At 45.8% G+C, this 20,801-nt stretch overlaps 1 protein-coding gene across 6 annotated transcripts in view; it reads right to left on the reverse strand.

Annotated features, from left to right (window-relative positions):
- Nucleotides 1-434: 434 nt before the first annotated feature.
- The window catches only part of cut (homeobox protein, cut), a 128,398-nt gene continuing 108,031 nt past the window's right edge, over nucleotides 435-20,801 (reverse strand). For 2 of the 6 annotated variants that reach the window (XM_043418845.1, XM_043418844.1), the window contains exons 5-9: nucleotides 16,863-18,383; nucleotides 10,370-10,727; nucleotides 8,338-8,992; nucleotides 7,962-8,235; nucleotides 435-7,685 (exon numbers count right to left, since the gene is read on the reverse strand). In XM_043418845.1, coding sequence (XP_043274780.1) covers nucleotides 5,905-7,685; nucleotides 7,962-8,235; nucleotides 8,338-8,992; nucleotides 10,370-10,727; nucleotides 16,863-18,383 — 4,589 coding nt within the window. In that variant the 3' untranslated portion in view covers nucleotides 435-5,904. The remainder of the gene's footprint in view (nucleotides 7,686-7,961; nucleotides 8,236-8,337; nucleotides 8,993-10,369; nucleotides 10,728-16,862; nucleotides 18,384-20,801) is intronic. The other 4 variants (XM_043418850.1, XM_043418846.1, XM_043418848.1 and 1 more) reach the window with 4 other exon arrangements.

Here is a 20,801-nt window from a genome sequence, read left to right on the forward strand (position 1 = left end):
ACGTGTCGTGACCGGAATTATTTTTCAGTGATAGGTAAGCCATATCGATAGTTGCCAGACAGTGATAATTGCGGCATTAACATTGGTGAATAAGAAAGAAATATGAGAGATGTAATACGCGAAGTTTCTGTTCCAATCTATTTGACTTGAAGATATCGATTTCAACATAAGTGAACTGATTAACACACGGAAACTATAAATCATTAATACTTCGTATTGTTAGCATTCTCATTAGGATTTTTTGCCTAATGAAATTTTTCGCAAAATGTGAATATTTGGTTGAGAACTATTCCACGGAAAGTCCTAAAATGGAGAGTGATATTCGAAATGTGGAACTTTCATGCACAAAAGTACGACGATCTTCAAATAAAAAGGTAAGATTTCAATCAGACAAATGTATAGAGGGCAAAGAATAAGTAACGAGTCGGGTGGTGTGATATTTTGTATACCTTATTTATTTTTCTTTTTATCTTCGTATAATAATCATAAAGGTACAATTTAAAACAATAGTGCTCATGTGTTATGCAATGTACAGGATACTCTTTATATGCTATAATACAGTTGGAAAAAAGAAAAAGATACAAATTAATAAACCAGTATTTTAGGTTATCATTTTTTCTTCATCTCCTCCGTGATCTTTCATTTTTTTGTTTCGTTTCGTTTTCTTTTCTTTCGTTTATTATAATACCTCATTTTCACTACTGGATGACGGAGTTTGTTTTTTTTTTCATCTTTTGATCGTAGATCGTGCGTTATATATATATACTTTTTTCTTGTCACGCATCGCATTGTTTTATCATGTCTGGGAACATAGGTGGTTTGGACTTCTGCGGGAAGAATGTTTATTTATTTTTGTTTCTTTTTGTATCATCGTTGCGTTTCCGTCCGTCGTCTCGTTGCGTGTTTTCTTCTTCCTCGCGTTTGTCGAAGGGTCAGAGGGGGAGGGAATTTTTGAGAGGGGGCTTCGATAATCTTCTGAATGTCTATCTACATTTTTATTTTGTAAAATATTCATTATTAAGTTTACGATATGATTTTTTTCCTCCTCACCGTTTTTCCTTATTTTTTTTTGTTTTCTGTTTTTTTTTCCTCTTCTCTCCATCAATAACGGATTGAACGTTAATCCTTACCAAGATTACGAATTTCACCATCATTTTTATATTACATTTTTTTTTTCATTCTTTTAACTCTCGCACACTTTTCAATATTCATCCTTTCGATTTTCTCTTCTTTCGCTCGTTCGCTTCGCTCTCAGAGCACATGCACACACACACACACGCACACGCGCGCGCACACACACACACACACGCACACGCGCTCGCTCTTTCTCGCTCTCGCTTCCTCCGATTCGCACTCTCGTGTTTATATAATCTTATCGAATCTGCTCTTGATTATAAGCAATATCGTTTAAATAATTAAAGCTATCGTATAATCCTATACGTTTCTATTTTTTTTAATTTTAATATCTACAAGACCCTAGTTATGTTGATTCGGTGAATGTAAAATTGATAAGTGATGAAAAAGAAAAAAAAACGAAAAAAAAAAAGAAAAAACAAAGGAAACTGGAAAAAAACGCGTGTGAATAAATACTTTGCGGCTGATGTTACGCGTGAAATCCGAGCCTTCACGTTTTTAAATTCTCAGAATACTAGAATTATATTCGATGTAATAAAAGTTTTCGATAACTTTTTTGTTTTTTGTTTTTTTTTTTTTCTTCCCCCTCGAAACGCGTCGGAATCGGTGGAATAAATGTGTCTCATAAACGGTATGTGCACGCGGATATGAATTGGCGGTTTTTGTCTTTGTTCGGGATTCTGCGTTTCAAATGAATTTGACACGATGATTCGCGGGACCTAACCTTACTTTTGTTCGTTCGTCGTCTTTTGTACAGAAAGTCACAGCGTGTTGTTTATTTTTTATTCCAATGAAAATAAATTGGAAGAAGTTATTTCGACGATTTGTATAGAATTTTATGAACTTTTGAAGCGGCGTTGTAGATTTTTCGCAATTGAGATCGCGTCGCTTTGCTCCCCGAGGCTTTTTTTCTTCGATCGTTAATTAATGTCCGAATGAACGGGGCGACCGGCGGAGTTCGATGGAAACCCATCATATTTAATGTGATTTCTTCAAATGTTTTTATCGTAAAAATGACGATGGGCTCGGAGTCCGCCAATCGTCGGGCAGTTCTCGTTGTGCCGGAGAAAACGAATCTGCGCGTCGTGTTCGGTCGATATGCGAGATTTAACGTATCAGTTATTACAATTTTTCATTAAACAATCATCGTTACGAGGAGACTTCGTACTATTTAAATAAAACAAGTCGCGAGTACGAGAAAACGAGAAAACGAGAAAAACATTGTAAAACAAAGGCAAATTCAACGAACGAATGACAAGACTTGGAAGAATAAAGAAACGTCACTGGTCTTTCATTCGCAATGCCCTTTTTCTTATACAATTATTATTACTTTTATTATTATTTTATTTTTTCCATTTTTTTTCATTAATTCTTTATTCAGTTATTCGTCTTTTTATCAAAAACCAGCTCCCTCGCGTGCTCTTTTTTTTTTTTCCTCCAATGAATTCTTCACTTCTGTCTTTATTCATTATTTCAATATTTTTTTAAATCTTTATTTCTCGTTTATTAAAATTGCGGACTAGATTTTAATCGGAGATTAACCGCGGCTTAGTCGGATAAATACTAGTGTTTGATTTGCAATATCGAGGATAAACCCTTGTCTTTTGTTCTTCTTCGCCCCCCCCCCCCCTTCTCTCCTCCCTTTGCCCTCTACCCTCTGCTCTCCGCCGGCAAACATACGAATTCTAAATGTTTTTGTACACATTCGCAGCTACGCAGTCACGCACGATTTTGTTCATCGAACTGGAAATTTCAAGCGTTCGCACTCTCATTCTCTCGCTCTCGCTCTCTCTCTCTCTCTCGGGCGTATTCGCATCCAATAAACAAACCCGATAAATGAAAACAAAACAAGACAAAAGATTTTTAACATACCGATCGTTTATTACACTTACGATCTTCATTTGATAAATATATATTTTATATATATATATATATATATATATATATATGACATTGCTCGAATGATCATTTTTGCTCGTAATTGTTCTTTTTCTTCTCCGTCCAGTAGGCCTAAGTCTCATTCTCTGGTACGTTTGAAATTGTCTCCGGTTTCACGATTCCTCTTTATTCTTTTTCATTTACCATTTTTTTCTTCACCTCGATGTATACTCGGACTAATGCTTCATTTTTATTTGCTCCTATTCATTGTTTTTTTTTTTGCTTAACTTTTCACGTATGCATACGCACATATATACATAAATATATGTACACACACACACGCGTTACGCCTATGGAGGATTAAATGTGATAAGTAAATATATAATATACAATTGAGTGTATTCGTGTACGTGTATGTATCTGAGATTGTTTTTTTCGTTTTTTTTTTTCATTTTTTTTTTCGATCTTCGCAGCACACGCCGCCTCTCTTCATCTTTACAGCGGCGCTTCGGCTCTTCGTATTCTCATCATCTTCTTATCATCCTTGTTCTCGAGTCTTCGCATTTTTGTTTTTTTTTTCTTCTTTCCTGTTTTTCTTTTTTTTTCTTTTTCAATAGCTTTTTGTTTTGTACAATTTATTTACAAAGAAAATTCGAATACGGGGGGAGTGATCGGTATCGCGCTTCAATCAAATTTAAACCGCGTATATCGAGCGCCCTCTCGACGTTTTCGTATACAAACATACACTCCCTCCATGCACGCAATCACATACGGACGTAGTAGGACACACGCGCGCTCATCCATACGTATTTCAGTGGAATTGGCAATCCCATCTTTGTTTCTTTCTCTCGTCGCACGTAAGCTCTATCACATTGGCTTTACAAGCCGTTTTGTTTTCGAGATAATTCAATAATTAATAATAATATTAATAATAATAATAATAATAATAATAAAATAGACGATAGCGATAAAATTAACCAAATACTCCAACCATTAATTAATACGACAATTAAAAACGTAATCGTACTTTTTTTTTTTTTTTTTAATTTTCCCCTAAATAAGAGAAAGAGAATAAAAACGAAAAAAAAAAAAAAATGAAAACGATGCATGAGAATAATAAAAATGATATTACGTCGAACGATCACCGCTCGTTTCCTTATTACTTGTTTTTTTTTTTGGCTACGTCGTTTCGAGCTCGCATTCGTATATATCGGCACGTAACAGTTCGCGCGCTCTCATACGATGGTCACACGATAACTAATTGTAATAGTCAATAATAATAATTAATCGTACATAATAATGTGGACAATGATGATAATAATAATAATAATAATAATAATAATAGTAATAAAATACGCATCAATAGTATAATAATAACATTGGTAACGGTCTTAAGTGATTTTTCTTTTGTTCTTTCTTAATCTTCGTCTTGTAATTTTAATTCTCGTGTTTAATGTCGTATTGAAAGGAAAGAGCGACGTGACGTATCAAGCGTCGATGGGGCTTAGGTTGTTTTTCGTTTGTTAAAATTGTCGATTATTAGGTTTTCCGGGAGGGCGAGAAGCGATGCGGAATAATAATTGAAAAAATAAAATAAAATGAAATGAGAGGGAAAAGGGCGCTTGGACCTTATCGAAATGTACAGAAGAGAGAAAAAGAAAGAGGGAAGAAAGAAAAAGGATGAAATGAGATTTTGGAGCACGTCAGACTCGAGTAAGAAATATTTAACATCAACAGCTTAATTTCTAAGGGCTGCGGGGGGATAAGGGTTGGGAGAGGAAAGTGTGATAGAAACGATAACATCAATGACGATTGCATATACTTTTCACTCTCATCTCCTTTCGTTTGTTCGTTTATAGAACGAATAATTATAATCGAATTGGCGATTCGAAAGCGCGCTCGTTGCGCACTCTCCTCCGTCCTAATATTTATATTAAAAAATGAATAAGATAAAATTCCAACAATGGTGGGAAGAGGGGGCGCGGGGAAACTGGCAGGAAAAAGGAAAAGATTGCACTAAAGTGAACCCGAATCTTGTTCTGGTTAACGATCCTCCTCGCACGTTCATTGTCTCGTCACAAAATCGTCACTGCACGTGCTCACGATATCTTACGGCTTTTTTTTTCCTCACAAAATCACAAGATCAACAGCGAGCAACAGCCGTCGAAGACGAGACGGGAATGAGGGACGGGGCAGCAGGGCCAGAGTTCAATCTCACGGAGCTTACACGTGGGCCCCGGGAATGGGGGAAGGGGGAACCCTTAAATTAACTTGGATTCATTACGCACACCGACACTTTGTATATAATATATTCTTTAATATTTTGTTTGTTCGTCGCTCACTGTTTCGTTTCGTAATCTCCCTTTTTTATTTTAGTATCTCTTCAATAACGTGTCAAAGTCGCGTTTTTGATTTTGCTCCGATCGTCTTCCATTCCCCATCGGTAGGGCTCACCCTCTAATTTGAGTTCCTCCAGCCCTCTTCCCTCCCCTTCACGATTATCTCGGCCCGCGGTAAGCGATTGGCCAAAGTTTCGCGTTCGACACTCGGCTTACGACGGCGCTCGGCTCTCCCGAATAATAATGCCCCTAATTGATAGGCAGGACTCGTCATGGTCCTACAACGAATCCTATCGCTGGCTTCTCTTCGGCTAAAAAAACGATACTATACTAATGCTAAGCTCCGTTAGTTTTTCACACTTTGAAACTCGTCGATTAGTCCATTTGGCAAAGTTTCTTTTTAATTTATTTAAGACGGATAACGAGCGGTGGCCGAACTCGCGGATTTTTGTTTGATCGGCGTCTCGGGAAACGGCGCGATCCGCTCGAGGGGTTTTGTTTTTTTATAAAATCGAATCGAAGAAGTCTGTGGTGGTGGTGGTGGTGGTGCTTTTCAATAATCCCACGTTTCTTCGGGCTCGTTTTTGACGATGTCCTTCGTTGGGATCTCGTCGTCGGTGGGCTGTTGGGTCTGTTGCTGTTGTTGTTGTTGTTGCGAGTTGGAAGGTGGTCTGGGCGAGGTCGCGGGGCTGTTTTGTCCGGATTTTAAACTCGGCAGAGGGCTCTCGCGGTCCTGGCCGTTGTTGCCGGAAACGGAGGAGACGTCGCTGGCGGCGTCTTCCTCGTAACGGTCCTGGACCGGCGTCGGCTCGACCCGGACGGTCTCCTCGTTTTCTCGCTTGACGCCGTAGTCGTCGGTCTGCATGACGCAGACGCCGTTGATGATGACCTCGTCACCGGTCCTGGCGGGCTCCTGCCACTCCGGGTTGACCCATTGGGGGGCCGCCGGTTTTCTCCTGCTCGACCTCGCGGTCGTGGGCGCGGAGGGCTGTTGGCTCAGGTCGGTCGTATCGCTGCGCTTCATACTGCTCGCCGAGCCGTCCGAATCTTCGCTGCCGAGGTTACTCATCGCGTCGTCGGCGTCCTCGTCCTCGAATTCCTGATTCGGTTCCCGCTTGAGGGTTCCCATTGAGAGATCGAGTCCGGAACATTGTTCCTTGAGGGCGTTGTTCATGAGGGTAGCGATGTTGGGGTTGAAGTATGGTCCGTAGGGGATGGGCACGTTCCCGATGCCCAAACGTTCCTTGTGGATCTCGAGGAGTCTTTGATTGAGGAGTAGCCTAAATTGCACGGGGTCGAAGGGTTGTCCGGGCTCGCGGGGCGACTGAGGCTCCGGTTGTCCGTGAGGAGTTTGCTGCTTGAGTCTCATGCGGTGATTGTGGAACCAGTTGGTGATCGTTCTCGAGGAGAGGGCGAGTTCGCCGGCGAGGAACTCGATCGTCGCGACGTTCGGATATGGATCAAGGGCGAAGGCTAACCTCAGGGCTTCTTTCTGCTCCTCGGAGAAAAGTACTCGCTGCTTTTTGGCGGACGGTAGTCCCGGACCGGGGGAGGAGGCGTGATAGAACTCGGCGGTGTCGTTGCTCGAGGTATCGGAACTGTTGTCGTGTCCGGGGCCGCTGCTTCGCCGTCTCTTGTTCGCTTCTCTTCTCTCGTTCTTGAGGGCCTGGAGTTTGTCAACGTTGTGCGGATCCGAGAGCCACATTTGCATTCTGATGAAGGGCTCCCGACCTTTTATACTGAGCATGTGCCACGGTTTAGGCTTACTGAGGAGCTCGCTGACCGAGCCTTGGGAGAGCCCGAGTACAGCTTCGCCGAAGATCTTCTGGCCGATGTTGTTCGCCAGGAGAGCCTCTTTGATCTTCGTCGTGATCGTTTGGGTGTCGAGGTCGTTCGTCAACGCCGCCATCTCGTAAACGCTCGAAGAAATGTGCTGGTGAAGATTCCGCAAGGGCGATGGTGCCATCTGATGATGCGGCGAGTGGAGGCCCATCTGTTGCTGCTGCTGCTGCTGCTGTTGCTGCGCCGCTTGTTGTTGCTGCTGCTGCTGCTGGATCTGCTGCTGCTTTTTCGCCAACTCTTGCATGCTCAGTTGGCCGTGAGGATGATGGGGTCCCGGTGGAGTCAGCATCAGCGGAGTCGTCGATTGAGAAAGCGACGGATGCTGCCCACTGGGTTGCGGCGGGCCGAGCTGGAGCTGGTTTTCTTGTTGATGCTGGGCCGCTGCTGCTGCCTGGGCCGCGGCTTGGGCAGCGGCCTGGGCTTTTGCAGCGTTCTGCAATTGTTCCTGTACCAGTTTCGTCGGTGGCATGGGCTTCATGGGAGTTCCGCATGCTGCGAACACAGAAAGTGCGGAAAACGAAACAAATTAGCTCGAGCTGTTTGGCTTTTTGGAAGAACCAATGAAATCCGAAAGCTTCCGATATTTATGTAATCGGATGAGAAAATCCGAGCAGATTCGAACACGCGCAATTGGCTTCTCCCCCCCCCCCCCCCCTCCCCCGGTTATGAGGACGCGAGCGTTCTCGCAACGTAAGCTTTCGGACCAGAGCGCAATTGATTCTTTGTTAACCCAGTGGAATAAAGTGGTAACAAAACATCCATATTAACCTGAGTTGAACTTACGAGGCAGGCCGCCGTAGCCGCCGGTCCTCATGAGCTTCTCCGGAGCGATTTTGTACTGGCTAGCGACTAATTTGTGCACGGCATTGTCATCCTCGAGAAACATCTTCATCCTGATGAACGGTTCTCGACCTTTCTGGGTGAGCATGTGCCACGGTTTAGGTCTGGCGAGAAGATCCGATACGGAGCCTTGGGAGAGGCCGAGAACGGATTCGCCGAAGAGACGTTGAGAAATGGAGTACTGCGAGAGTTGTTCCTTCACCTGGAAGCACAAGAATACCAAGTTTCTTTATTAAAAAACGCCCGCGAGATTGCTTTTGGCGCGTTTCCGTCGCGACGATAGGGGACGTACCGTTTTACTTACCCTTTTTACAATGTCCTCGGTATTGAGGTTGTTATACATGTCAAATTGTTGCTGAGTTATCGGGGGCAAAACGGCTTTAAGGGGTCGTTGCGTCGTCGCGTGATGCGTCGGCGTCGAAGGCTGGCTTATCAGGCTGTTCGTTATCGACGCCATTCTCTGGAGCGGACTCGCTGCAGCCGCACCAGGGAACTCTTCGTTCGGCGTCATTGCCGGTGGTAAAATGGAATTTCCGAGTGGGGAACTCGCGCTGGAACCGCCGGGGGTCGACTGGGGCCCGCTCGGCTCTTGCTTCGGTCTTACCAACGAGAACGCACTACCCGCGTGCCTCATCGCCTCCTCCATTTTGTCTTTCTCCTCCTCCGTAACGCCGTTCATCATCTTGTTGCGAGGATCCATTTTGGACAAGCTGAGATCTTGAACTACTCCCCCGTTCGCCGCCATGTGATGCTGCTGCAACGCCTGCTGCTGCAGCGCCAACAGCCCGGGGATGTTTGGCAAACCTCCCAGACCTGCCAGCCCCGGATTCTGGCCCGTCGTTACGTTCAGCTTTTGCAACTCGCGGTGATACGCGTCCAGAGCCATTCTTATGTCCTCCTGCGTCCTCTCGATCCCTTGGAGACCCTGCGCACCACTGAAAAAGTGTGGAAACATCGCGCTACCATCAATCGACGTTTAATTTGCTGTCCTCAATAAAATTCAATACGGTTTCGCCCGCGGCCGTTCACCACCAGCACCGACAAATCTTCATTTATCCATCCAAAAAAAAAACGCGAATCCTCGTTTACGAGACTTTGAAATCGACGCTCGTCGATGCTCTTGATAAATGAATTTTTGTACGCGCGCTCTCCATCACCACCCAGCGGAAGGTAAAAATTCACACGAATCTGTCGTCTAACAAAAAGCGGCATAGAAAATAGCGCGCATAGCCCCCCGTCTATATAGGAAAGAGTATAAACGAAAAAATATGGCGCTCGTCTTCTCCCGCCGGTGCGAAATCGTGATTCGTGCGTTCTCTTAGTCCGCCGCGATTAAACAAAGTCTCATACGTATCCGACAATTTGATTCGGATACGCTCTTTCTTTGTAATTGTCGAGTCTATTAGAGAGGTAAATATATAGAAAAACAAATAATAATGAGGATCTTTGTGGCACGAAGTGTGCGCAAAGATTGAGCGAATCTCGCCAAACGAGATTACGGTATAGAAAAAAAATACGAAAGAATCTGCTAAATCAGCTCAGGCTGAAATACAATTAAACATGGATATTTAATGAGAATGCGAGAGCGCTGAAATTTTGGTCATGGAAAATCAAGATACGCGTTCATTAGCGTTTGCGTCGTTAATGTACGCTCGTTGAAGTCTCTCACCGCGTCCACCTATTTCTTGTACTTTTATCACGAGGAGGCTATACGTGCTTTAGTTTTCTCAAAATTGACTCGACATAACACGCGGCTTAATGTAGTGCGCGAGCGAGGTGAAAGTTAGTCACGAATCATGGAATTTTCGCGCTAAATCGTTTCTCCCGGCGCGCGTTTCATCGTTGTTCTTGGAAGACGGATCAATGCGATTCGCGCCGTACTTTTCGCGAATTCGCGTGTTGCCGCACCGCTCACTCGTGTCGAGCACAATTTAAGCAGCCGCCGAAATACGTGCGACTCGTGCGGATGCTTGAATAACGAATGGAACGAAAGATTTTAGGGCGAGAGGCGACCTCCAGGGAGGTCTCGAGACCTGATAATCCCCGATTGGGAACGATCGTGAGGAAAACAAAATTGTGCAATTTCCGGTTCGCTGTACACATTCGTGCACGATTATTACGTTCTTCTCGTTCCAAGAAATCTTTCGAGTCTACTCGCCGCTCGTTTGTTCAATTTCAAATAAAAGGAATTATGGAATTCAGCGCTCCCGACGCGACTCGATTGACTGATTCGCGCACGATTTTAACCTTCCCGGAAAAGCTTATTTGGAAAAACTCCCCGTATGCGGAAAGTCTTACGAATTATCGCGATACGTTCGATAACAAGGATGTCTTACCTCGATGTAAAATCTCGCGGTCCCCGAAGGTCGTCGGGTCGTCTGCCCATCAATTTAGCCAACTCTTCCTGGTATATTCGTACAACTTTTTCCTGGGGAATGTCGTCGTTTTCGTACTTCTTCAGTCTTCTGTTCTGACTGTCCATTCGGTCCTTGCCAAACGGACTGGGACATCCGAGTCTGCTCGGACTCTTGCTGTCCGCGTCGTTCGAAGTATCGTGCTCGCTTCTGCTCATCTGAAGGTGCCCGGATTCCGAAAGTATGTGCGCCAGCCTCTCGTCGCTCATGTCATTCGTGCCACCATCCTGTGGAGCACGTCCAAATGCTGGCATACCCTGCTCCTTGCCTGAAACATACTCTACGGGTGAGGGCACGATTGGTGGTGTGTTCTTAAAGGTTTTTCCTCGCTTAAACTATCGCTTGTACGGCGAGAATCGGGCCTCAAATTTCATATTAAAAAGCTGAGAAACAAGCGCTTAAATCTAGTGAGAACGGATCGATGGGTAGACAACCGTCATAATTTTGAAAAATAAATTGAAATTTCCTCGGCACCGATGGGCTAAAAAAATATTGCAACTTGCGATGCAATTAAACGGCAATATTATCGAAATTTTTCAGAAAATAATGCTCAGACACTTGCCGAATACCACGAGCGCTCCTTTCGTTGTCAGTATTTTTTTCTGACATTTTAGACAACCAAGTACGAGTTTGAGGCAAAATTATCAGTGTACGAGTATCAAATATGACAAATGGATCGAGCGAGTTATTTTGGCAAGGGGAATTGAACGAGCTCAAAGTTCTCGGAGCTCCAAGTTTTTTTCTCTCTTCACATTTGTTTCCAATAGCGTACGCGGGCCAGGGAGTTTGACGAATATCAATTTGGATTAATGGCTCCCGCGCGTGAGTCACCGAGTTGGGTTCGATCGGAACTTACGAAGCAATTAAGATCATGCGACGTATACATTGGCTCTGCATGTGTGCACGTTAAAATCAATTTTGAAGAGAGCATTTACATAACTATATATAGATTTATATGTGGAACATGTAAGAAGAACGAAGGGCGAAGAGACGAGTCGAGTGTGGAGCAGTGATAATTAAAATACCCCCCCCCACTCCTCCGTCCCTCGATCTTCTCTCCTCTAACATTTCCTCCGCAGACCCTTCTTGCCTCTGCTCTTCGAAGCCCTACTCCACGAAATATGTGTCCTCTAAATTCTACGTGTTTCCCGACTAATTGACCAATCAGCCGCAAGATTCGGATGAATCAGCCATCGATCGTGCCTTTGATTGCTCTCGTTTCTCCACTGTACCACCTTCTTTCTCCTCATCGTGAAATCGTGCGATCGCGAACGTCTGTGCGGACGTCATTCGAGATTTCGTATTCATCGCGGTTTTTTATTGACCGCGCTCTTCGCGCCTCTCGTTTTTTCCATGCCAATTCGCGATTTGCGGCTATTCGAGCATGCTTTTTTTTTTTTTTTTTTTTTTCAGCGATTACGCACCGTTTCTGCTATTTTTCATTTGAAGCGGAGCCAATGAGGTGCTCGAGGAGAAATCTACTATTCTTCGATTCGATGAATGCAGCTGTCGAGTGATCGGCATCCGCGATTCAACGTCGACGTGGATCGAACGTTTCTTCGAAATATGTTTGTACCGTAAAAGCTCCGGAACGGAGCTCGACGAGCTTTGCATATTTAGTTTTATTAGCTTCAACGAAGGCGTGGAAAGGGTTGCTCCGGTATGAGAGAACGGTTTTTACTCGTTTTATACCGTCAGACTGGATTTCCGATTCTTGAGCATCAGCGTCGATATATAATTAATATGCCTCGATAAATTCACCGTTTTCTCTATCTGCCTCCTTCGGGGAAGGGAAAAATCCTGCGGACAGGATATCACGTGTGCGGAACGTCCGGTCGCTCTGAGAGATAGGAAGGGCATGTCTGATATCGATATTCTTTCGTTCAACGCTCGTCCTCGCCTCCGCCTCTTCCCTTTTCCCTCCTGCTTATCCATAACTCTGCGCCCTCTTCTCTCGAGAATTTAAACAAAAGGGATTACAAAATTCCGATAAACAATTTTCATCGTGAACCCCCTCGAGGTGAACAAAAGCTTGCCGAGGAGGAGTGTGAGAGCGAGAGTTTCACGAAGCTATGGCCGATATTTTCGTCCTTTTTTCCCTCCTTTTTTAACCCTTCTTTTTATTAATTGTACATTATGCATTATCGATGCACCCTCCGCTTCTCTCGCTTCACATCGTACTGCCAACGAAACAAGGACGTCTAGTTTTTTTCTGCGCAAATATCTATCGACTCTTCCAGAGGAGCTTGATTAAAAATCGAATTTTTCCTTTTTCTTATTCTCGTCGGTGCAGCCCAAGAAATTCTGGCGAAGAACTCGTGGAAAAAAAATACTCCGACGTGATTGAATATCCCCATGCTTTTTTCCTCCCGCGATCGATCGTCCGCTTTCAACCGCGCTTTATTCCCATTTTTTCTTACTTTTCCCATTTCTCACGACATTCATTACGAAACGATGCATGAAATATTATGAAACTCGGAAAACTCCGATCCCATTGAAGCAATCCTCATTGTTTCTTGGCAATTTTTTAATCAATTCGTTTTCTATCTTCTCCTTTTTTCACTCAGATCCATAACGAGTATCGCGATATTTGGTCTGTAGGATACGCGTCTATCGATACCAAACACACACGTTTATTCCCGTGCACAACGAAGCAATCGCGCGCTCGGCTTTCTATTTTTCCGTTGGCGAGTATTCTTGGCGAAACAAAGTTCCCGTGGCATGTTCACACCGCGCGAATTACGACGTAGCCACATATTATTCCACCGGTTGGTGCTCAAGTGTGTTAACACACTCGAGTTCGTTGTATCAGTTTTGTTTCTCTATCGTTCGATCGGTCGTTTACGACAGGAAACGTTACGAAAAAATAACGATCCAGGAGGGAATAGCTCGGGGTTTTCGATGGCAAATAAAACGAGGGGGGCTATTATTTGACGAATTGATTTTGAAAGAAAACCGATTTTCTCGAGATTTTGCGACTCCACAAAGCCCCGCGAATGGTTAAACGTCCGCGCGTTCTTCTCCGCTCGAACGATACTTTCGATTACGCAATTGGCTCGTCGCACGTACGCGCTGATTTTCTTTGCTCGGAATAGCGAGCGGAATGACGAGTGCGAGAAAGAATGGAAAAAGGATCGTTGCAAAAGCCCCGGACGGAGCTGGCGGAGCCGAGCGGAAAATGTATCCGAAGAACAATAACTGGCTCGCGCGCATGATTTAAACAATGAAGATCGAGCAGAGTTAAGACCTTTCGCAAAATACCTCGGGAGTTATTCTCACTGGGTAATTTGCGACAAGATTCGCAGCCCGGCGTTCTCGTTCGTACGCGGGGAAATGAGATTTCTTGGCGATAATATCCCTCGTGAAAATCGTGCCCCACGCCATCCAAACTCCTCCAAAAGAAATGATGAATTTTTTGCACTCGGTCCAAAGACTAGCGCAGCGCGACATGTGTAACGCGTTTATTCGCGACGAAACTTTCCCGACACGAAAACACTCCGAAGGGGAAAAAACATGCCGGACTTGTAACACGTACTTGAACAATGGTGCAACGTTGCTCATAGGAAAGGCTCGTGCGTTACAAAATTCGACAAATCGTTTCGTGTGAAAACTCGGCATTCACGATCCCCCTATAGATATACGAGGCTTTGATTTTATTGAGAAATTTTCGATTGTTCCTACCGTTTCATCGCGAATACGCGTATAAACATATTTGTATTTTCACATCGCGCGTTAGACTCGGCTCCCGCGATAAGTCTCGAAACGTTTCTTCCCTCATTGTTACGTTTCTTTGAGTTCGAGTCTTCCGAATGGGGAGCGCTCCATCGCGCTCGGCGGAAAAGCGTCTGCGGCCGATCTTCGTTCGTTTCTCGCGCGATTTTTCACACGCGAGAATAAAATCCGGGTGGCGACGAGAGGATCGTCCGTCTTTTGCGCCATGAACGAAATCGCCGGTTGAGTAAGCTCGCGCGAAGGTATGCCGAGCGTTGCGGCGATCCTTCGGATCGGGAAGGCCGCAGCGGCCCGTCATTTTTTCCCGAAGGAACACGAAGTACGCGGAGGAAGCAATTGTCCGGGCGATCGTGAGAGGAAGGTCGTCGGATCGAATTTTTCAAAAGCGTCCGTTGGCTGGACGGTGCGTACGCGCGATAGTTGAAGAGAGTCGAGACAAGTACCCCCGTAATTTCATGGTTCAGGAAGTCGCTCGGGGTCACGCCTCCGAGCTGCTTTTTTCCCTCGGAGGTTGCTGGATATTTTCTGTCTCCATTATTATTCAATCTGTCCTGCCCCTCTTGCCGATCACACGACTATTCCGAGCTTTCTTTGTTCGATTTGATATTTTTTAATATTCGTACGAGAAGTTACGGTTCTGCGGGTGGATTTTCGCAACGGTTCGACGACGAGAGTCCGTGATTATCGGCCGGCGAGATCCGACGGAAACCGACAAGCCATTGATGCACGACGAGTCTCACCGGAGTCGTTTCGTTGTCACCGCAAAGTGAATTACTGAATATATTTCACGTTGTTTTATCCTGTCGCGGTGATGTGTGCTCCCACACGCACGGCCAGAGGCACATGCGTGTATTTTAATATGCGCCTATAATAAAAAAGATATCTGTATATATGTTTCAATAGAGCTCTCATAGAGTTCGACCGGACGCCGGTCGAGGACGTCACCCCTGTTACATGCGATGCCATGTGTTCACCGACCGGCATTTTTATCCCTTTATTTAAACTCAATATTTCCATCGATATTTATATATTTTATAAGAGAATAAAACAACCGAATAAATACGAGTCACAGCAGCGTTACGCTTCCCCGGCTTCGAGAGATGCGTGGAGAAACACGTGATCATAACGTACGCCCGAATGGTCGCGGCACATTCGAATCATTCAATTCCCCGGAACAGCATAATTTTCGGATCTACCTTCCTGTCCGAAAAGCAACGCGTCGCTTTTGTTTTCCTTCCCCCCCCCCCCCCCCCCCCGTTTCATTATTACACTTTTTCACAAAGAGTATAGAAAAAGCATCGAATCGAATGATTCTGTATGCGGACACTCGAGGAATTAGAAATCTTGGCAGCTTCGTCGTCTCTGCGGACGGCTACGCGGATGGCCCTTTTCAGTCTTTTCTCTCCCCGCCCTCGCTCCCCCCTTCCTGGCATTTCGCTATCTTTATTTAGTTCCGAGTTTCTCGCTCCTACCGCTGCATCCTCGTTGTACAAGAGAGCTTCGAATTCTCGGCGTTCTTTGTTCCATGTATATATGCGTATTACATAAAATGCCTCCTCGTTGTCGTCCTCGTTGGCAGTCTGAGCAACCCTTTCTTGTACAGACGATGTCGAGGACGAGGGGATGTTCGATGCTCCGCTTCGCGCGGAGATCCTATTCCCAGGAGCTATTAGTCTAAACAATATGGCTGCCAAACGCAGCGAACAATCGATACAGACCAGGTATACTCCTCTCTATATCCCAACGTCTGTGTAATTTAATCAAGGTAATTAATATCATTCTCGCGCGCGCTCTCGAAACCCGTTGCGAAGCGTCCAAAAGACGCGCTTCTACAGGCCTGTTGGCTTCTCGAGGCGGAATAATTCTCCTTACGATTAAAATTCTAGCGAATATCCGCCGAAGGGCGCTGGGCCTGAGATTTCAAGGGGGTTGAAAATTCAAATATCTCACTGAAGCTGAGCCCATTTTTTATCCTGCTTCGCGGTCCTAAAGTTCTCGGCGCTTAACCGAGCTCTGCAGGAGGATTTTTTTCGTCATTTGCGGGATGCGTACCCAGTCGCGCATTCTCGCGCGAGGTATCGGGCGTTAATTTGTACGTTGGTGCGAACGCGATTGAGGCCGTTATTGACAAAAGAGATTGAGATAATGAATGACTGTTAAGTACCAACGAGCCACGGAATATATTAAGCAACAGTAGTTGTAGCGGTTGAAGAGTGGCGACGACAGTAGTAGTTTTAGTGGTAGTATGGAGTTACAGATGAAAGAGCGCTCGTGATTAGTAAATTAATGATGAAACATTAATACGGCAGTGCGAAAGGCGAAAGAAGACACAAGTATGATGATGAGGGTCGCAAGTATTTGGAGCATACGAATTAAAAAGGGGAGGAGGAGAGGGGGGGGGGGGGATAAACGTGGCGGCAGTGGTGGTGGTGGGATCCTTTGAGCACGGTGGCAGAGGTTGGAAAATCAGTGGATTTCTGACGAGAGAGAGAGCTCGGTGCGAGTAAAAATAAATTTGATACGATAACCCGAGTGGGGAGCAATCTCGCAGAATCCTAAGAGTTTTCGGATGTTCCAACCGTTGCCAAGGATCAAGTAAAATGGGGGTAACCTTCCGGGGTGGGGTTCGTGCGAGGAGGGATTCGTTTTGTTCGTTTGTGTTTAATGACGGAGTTGAACTCACCTTTCTTCGGTATGAGGGATTTGAGGAGCATCACTGCATTTTCGTCACAAGCCCATCCGTGCATCTTCCTGTAGCTGTCGCGTCCTTTCTCCGTGAGCTTGTCCCAGGGTTTCGGTTTGCTGAGTAGTTCGCTGACCGTTCCCTGGCTCAGTCCGAGGACGTATTTGGCAAAGAGCCTCTGGCCGATATTGTGTATCGAGAGGAGTTCTCTGACTCGCCTCGCGATGTGGAGGGTGTCGAGATTTTGCGAGGCGTATTTGTCCATGTTGTAGCGCAACATTTCTTGGAGTCTCGCTTCCATGGGGTCGCCTTTTGGTATAAGCGATTCACCGAGTCGTCCAGCCATTCCTGCGGCGCCGAATTCGTCCCCGAATCTGAACGGATGGTTTCGGTCGTCGAATCGGAAAGGGCTTTTCAGGGTGTCGAGAACGCTGAGGCCACCGATGTTGTTGTTCGCCAGATGATGGCTGTTGTTGTTGTTATTGTTGTTGTGGTTGTTGTTGTTGTTGTTGTTGTTGTTGTGACAGGATTCCTCCTGAGGACTCTTTGGTGGAAGCGACGTCGGGAGCATGCTCGGTAACATTCCTATACTCGAGCCGTTCATGATGCCGGTGTTGGTCGTGTGCAACGTGTCAAGTATCGTTGTGGTCGCAGTCGATGCCGAATGCGGTGGTTGGAGGGCATTAACGGCCATTGGTATCGAGGGTGACGTCAGGGCGACGGTGGAGGAGGGCGTCGGTGGCGCGGGTGTTTCGTGGCCGGGTATCGGCGTTGGCGCCTTTTCCGTAGCGTCGAGGCAACCGCCGCTGGCACCGCCGCCGCTCATGAGACTGCTACCCCCCAATTGTGGCGTGTTCGATTTGGCTGGTGTGTTCGTTAACGATGCCGACGACGATGGGTTATCTGTTGGCGATGGAAGGTGATTTAGGTTCGTTGTCGTCGGTTGATGCAACGAGTGCATCGATTGTTGCTGTTGGAGGGCTTGGTGCACCGCAACAGCAGCAGCAGCAGCTGCAACAACCGGTTGTGACTGCTGGAGCTGGGAGAGAGCTTGGTTTTGTGATTGTAACGGTAGTGCTTGTTGCTGTAGTTGCGACTGTTGTTGCTGAGGAAGTTGTTGTTGGGCTTGATGCTGTTGCTGCTGCTGCTGTTGTTGGTGGTGTTGTTGTTGTTGCTGCTGCTGCTGTTGCTGCTGCTGCTGCTGCTGCTGCTGCTGCTGACTTATGATCGATCTCTCCAGGGACCGCCTCCAGTTGGCGACGATCTCCTCGCCGAGGAAAGAGCCAAAGGTTTCGACATTCTGGAGAGGTGGTGGGAATAGGAGCGACGAGGCAGTCGAAGTTGCCGACGAGGGTGTCGGGGTCGACCGACTCGGGATTGCTTGTTGGGAACAGGAGACGAGGGACGCGGGTGGCGGTGCAGCACTCCCACCAATCACGACACCGGCAGCACCACCTACACCACCACCAAGAGCGTGGGGTGAAGCGGTCGCGGTGCGCTGAAGGGGTGAGGCTAGTCCACCTGCAACCACGAAAAACAAACGAGGGACCACCCGTCATATACCGCACGATAAACTCTCGGCCTTCCCTCAATCATTCGAGGCTTCTCCCCGTCTCGAAGCTTTCTTTCAATATACATCTATCAACCTTTGACGACTTTCCAGCCCCCCCCCTCCCCTTCCCCCCTCATTCTAAGTATCTATACACATATATCCTTTGCAAAGTTCATTAAATGTGTACAGGGCATTACTTCGGGACTCGAGACTCTCTTTCAAAGCTCCGTTACATCGAAACAAAAGGATCGTTTGTCTGTAGAGCGAGCCCAACTAAATGAGAGAGGGGTGAAAACATATAGCAACTTTAGGGAGGAGATCACAAGTACATAAAACAATAGGAAAACATTCCTCATTCAAAGGTTCTGAGTGCGTTCTGGCTCCGAATGTTGGTGTAAAACCCGGATCGTTTATTCGATATGGGAAGGAATGAATTTCGATTAAGATTTTACGCGGCCGTTGCAACCGATGGAGCGCGAGAAATTACCGCGTTGGATATTTAGCGAAAATAAAAATCGCCTCGAGTTCCGCGCAGTCGGAGGCTACCGAGAGCCCATCGGATTAGATCGAAACGTATGAAAGTATCCAAGCGTCCTCGCCCCACCAAAAATCGCTGCGTTTTCAAAAAATAATCGAAATTACGTTTCCCGGTGATTTGACTTACCGGTGCAAAAATATGTGAACGAGAACAGCAATCGCGGCTTTGAGAATTCAGCAGTAATATCATGGGGTGGCGACAGAGGAAACGGGCCGAGGGGGTCGAGTGTTTTCGAAGGCAAAGATGACTCGCGGGTCGGCGGCCGGGGGGATGGGGGGGGGGGGGCGGGCGGGCGGGCTGATAACGGGTCGAAGGAGAGGAACAGTTGCGTCGGTGTGTTCGAAGGGCAAAATGATGGGATGGAGGAATGGTGCCACAAGCATATAAATATACATACACATACAGATGCACACGCACAGACACACAGACAGGATTTTGGAGGTGCTCGGATTTCGTTGGTTTGATTCAGAAGGGGTTGACGTTGCAGTATCGCTCTGGCATATCCCTTTCTCTCTCTCTCTCTCTCTCTTTTCGTTCGCATGTTACATGTTTTTGTATATACACATGGATATGTATATATACGAACAGATACTATCTTTCAATCTTTCCGTGCATCTCTGTATGTATGTATTTAATATAGGTATTTATATATATATATATATGTATATATAAAACTAGCATATTTATATATCCATATATATTTGTCTGTTGAGTCGCAGTAGCAGCAGCAGCACTCTCAGTAGCAGCAACGTGTTCACTCTGAATCGATTCATATTAAAGTTCGCAAGGGGGTCGGTGGCGGGGGTTGGGGTGGGCAGAAGGGGATGGGGTGCTCGTGGTTGAACGGGGGTATTCTACTCCCCTCCCCCCCTGAAACAATGGCCCGGGTCTGGGCAAATATTGCGAATATCGTCCACAAATTTGCGTGCACTAGGCGAAGGAGGGGGGTTAAGAGGGTCGGAGAGATCACTGATGGAATGGCGAGAGAGAGCGAGATTGAGCGGGAGATTTTGAGGATCGGTTTGCGAGGATGTACCTCTGAGTGTACACAGGCGGATGCGGGAGAAACTGCTTATGTTTTTGGTGTGCGTCAGTCTCTCTCTCTCTCTCTCTCTCTCTCTGCAGGTGCGGTATTACGCGAAAGTATACAATGTGTATACGTATAAATATAGACGAGAAGCAACCCCCGCCCGCTCCTCGTTCCCTCTTTCCATAGCCTTGCACTCGCTACCGCAGACGGATCTGGTGGTTTTTTGGGAGAAAATAAAAAGTGCAGCCTAAGCAAAGAAGGAAAACAAAAAACGGAGTGTGCGAGAGAGAGAGAGAGGGAGAGAGAAAAGGGGGGAGAGAACGTGTGTGAAAGAGCGAAAATGTGAATTACAGAGGATCGAAAGGATAACGAAAATTCATGAAAAAAGAACGAGAGGTTGAGACAGAAAGATAAATGGAACGAGAGAAAGAAAGAAAGAGAGAAAGTAGTTGCAAGCCTGCGGGTGATTTGTAACATATATATTACGCAAATGCACATATTATATTTGTTTCAAAGATATATGAGAGCGATGTAAGAGACGAAATTCCAAAGTGTTATTAATTGCAAACACGATAACAAGCAGGGTTACGCGTTCAGTAAGAGCATCCCCGATTTTCATTAACTTTATATATTTTTCAAAGATTTTTCGCTCCTCAGGTGTCTCTAACGACGACCGAACGTCTCTCGAATGCCCCGATGAGTTCGTTTCATCGGAACTCGTTACAGCCAATATACGTAAACGAAAAAAAAAAAAAACAAATTGAAAAAAACAAAAATGACAACAAAAAACCAATGAAAAATAATCGTAAACGTGGAAGA

Source organism: Venturia canescens, chromosome 5 (assembly GCF_019457755.1).
Source record: "Venturia canescens isolate UGA chromosome 5, ASM1945775v1, whole genome shotgun sequence".
In the NCBI taxonomy this organism is placed as follows: domain Eukaryota; kingdom Metazoa; phylum Arthropoda; class Insecta; order Hymenoptera; family Ichneumonidae; genus Venturia; species Venturia canescens.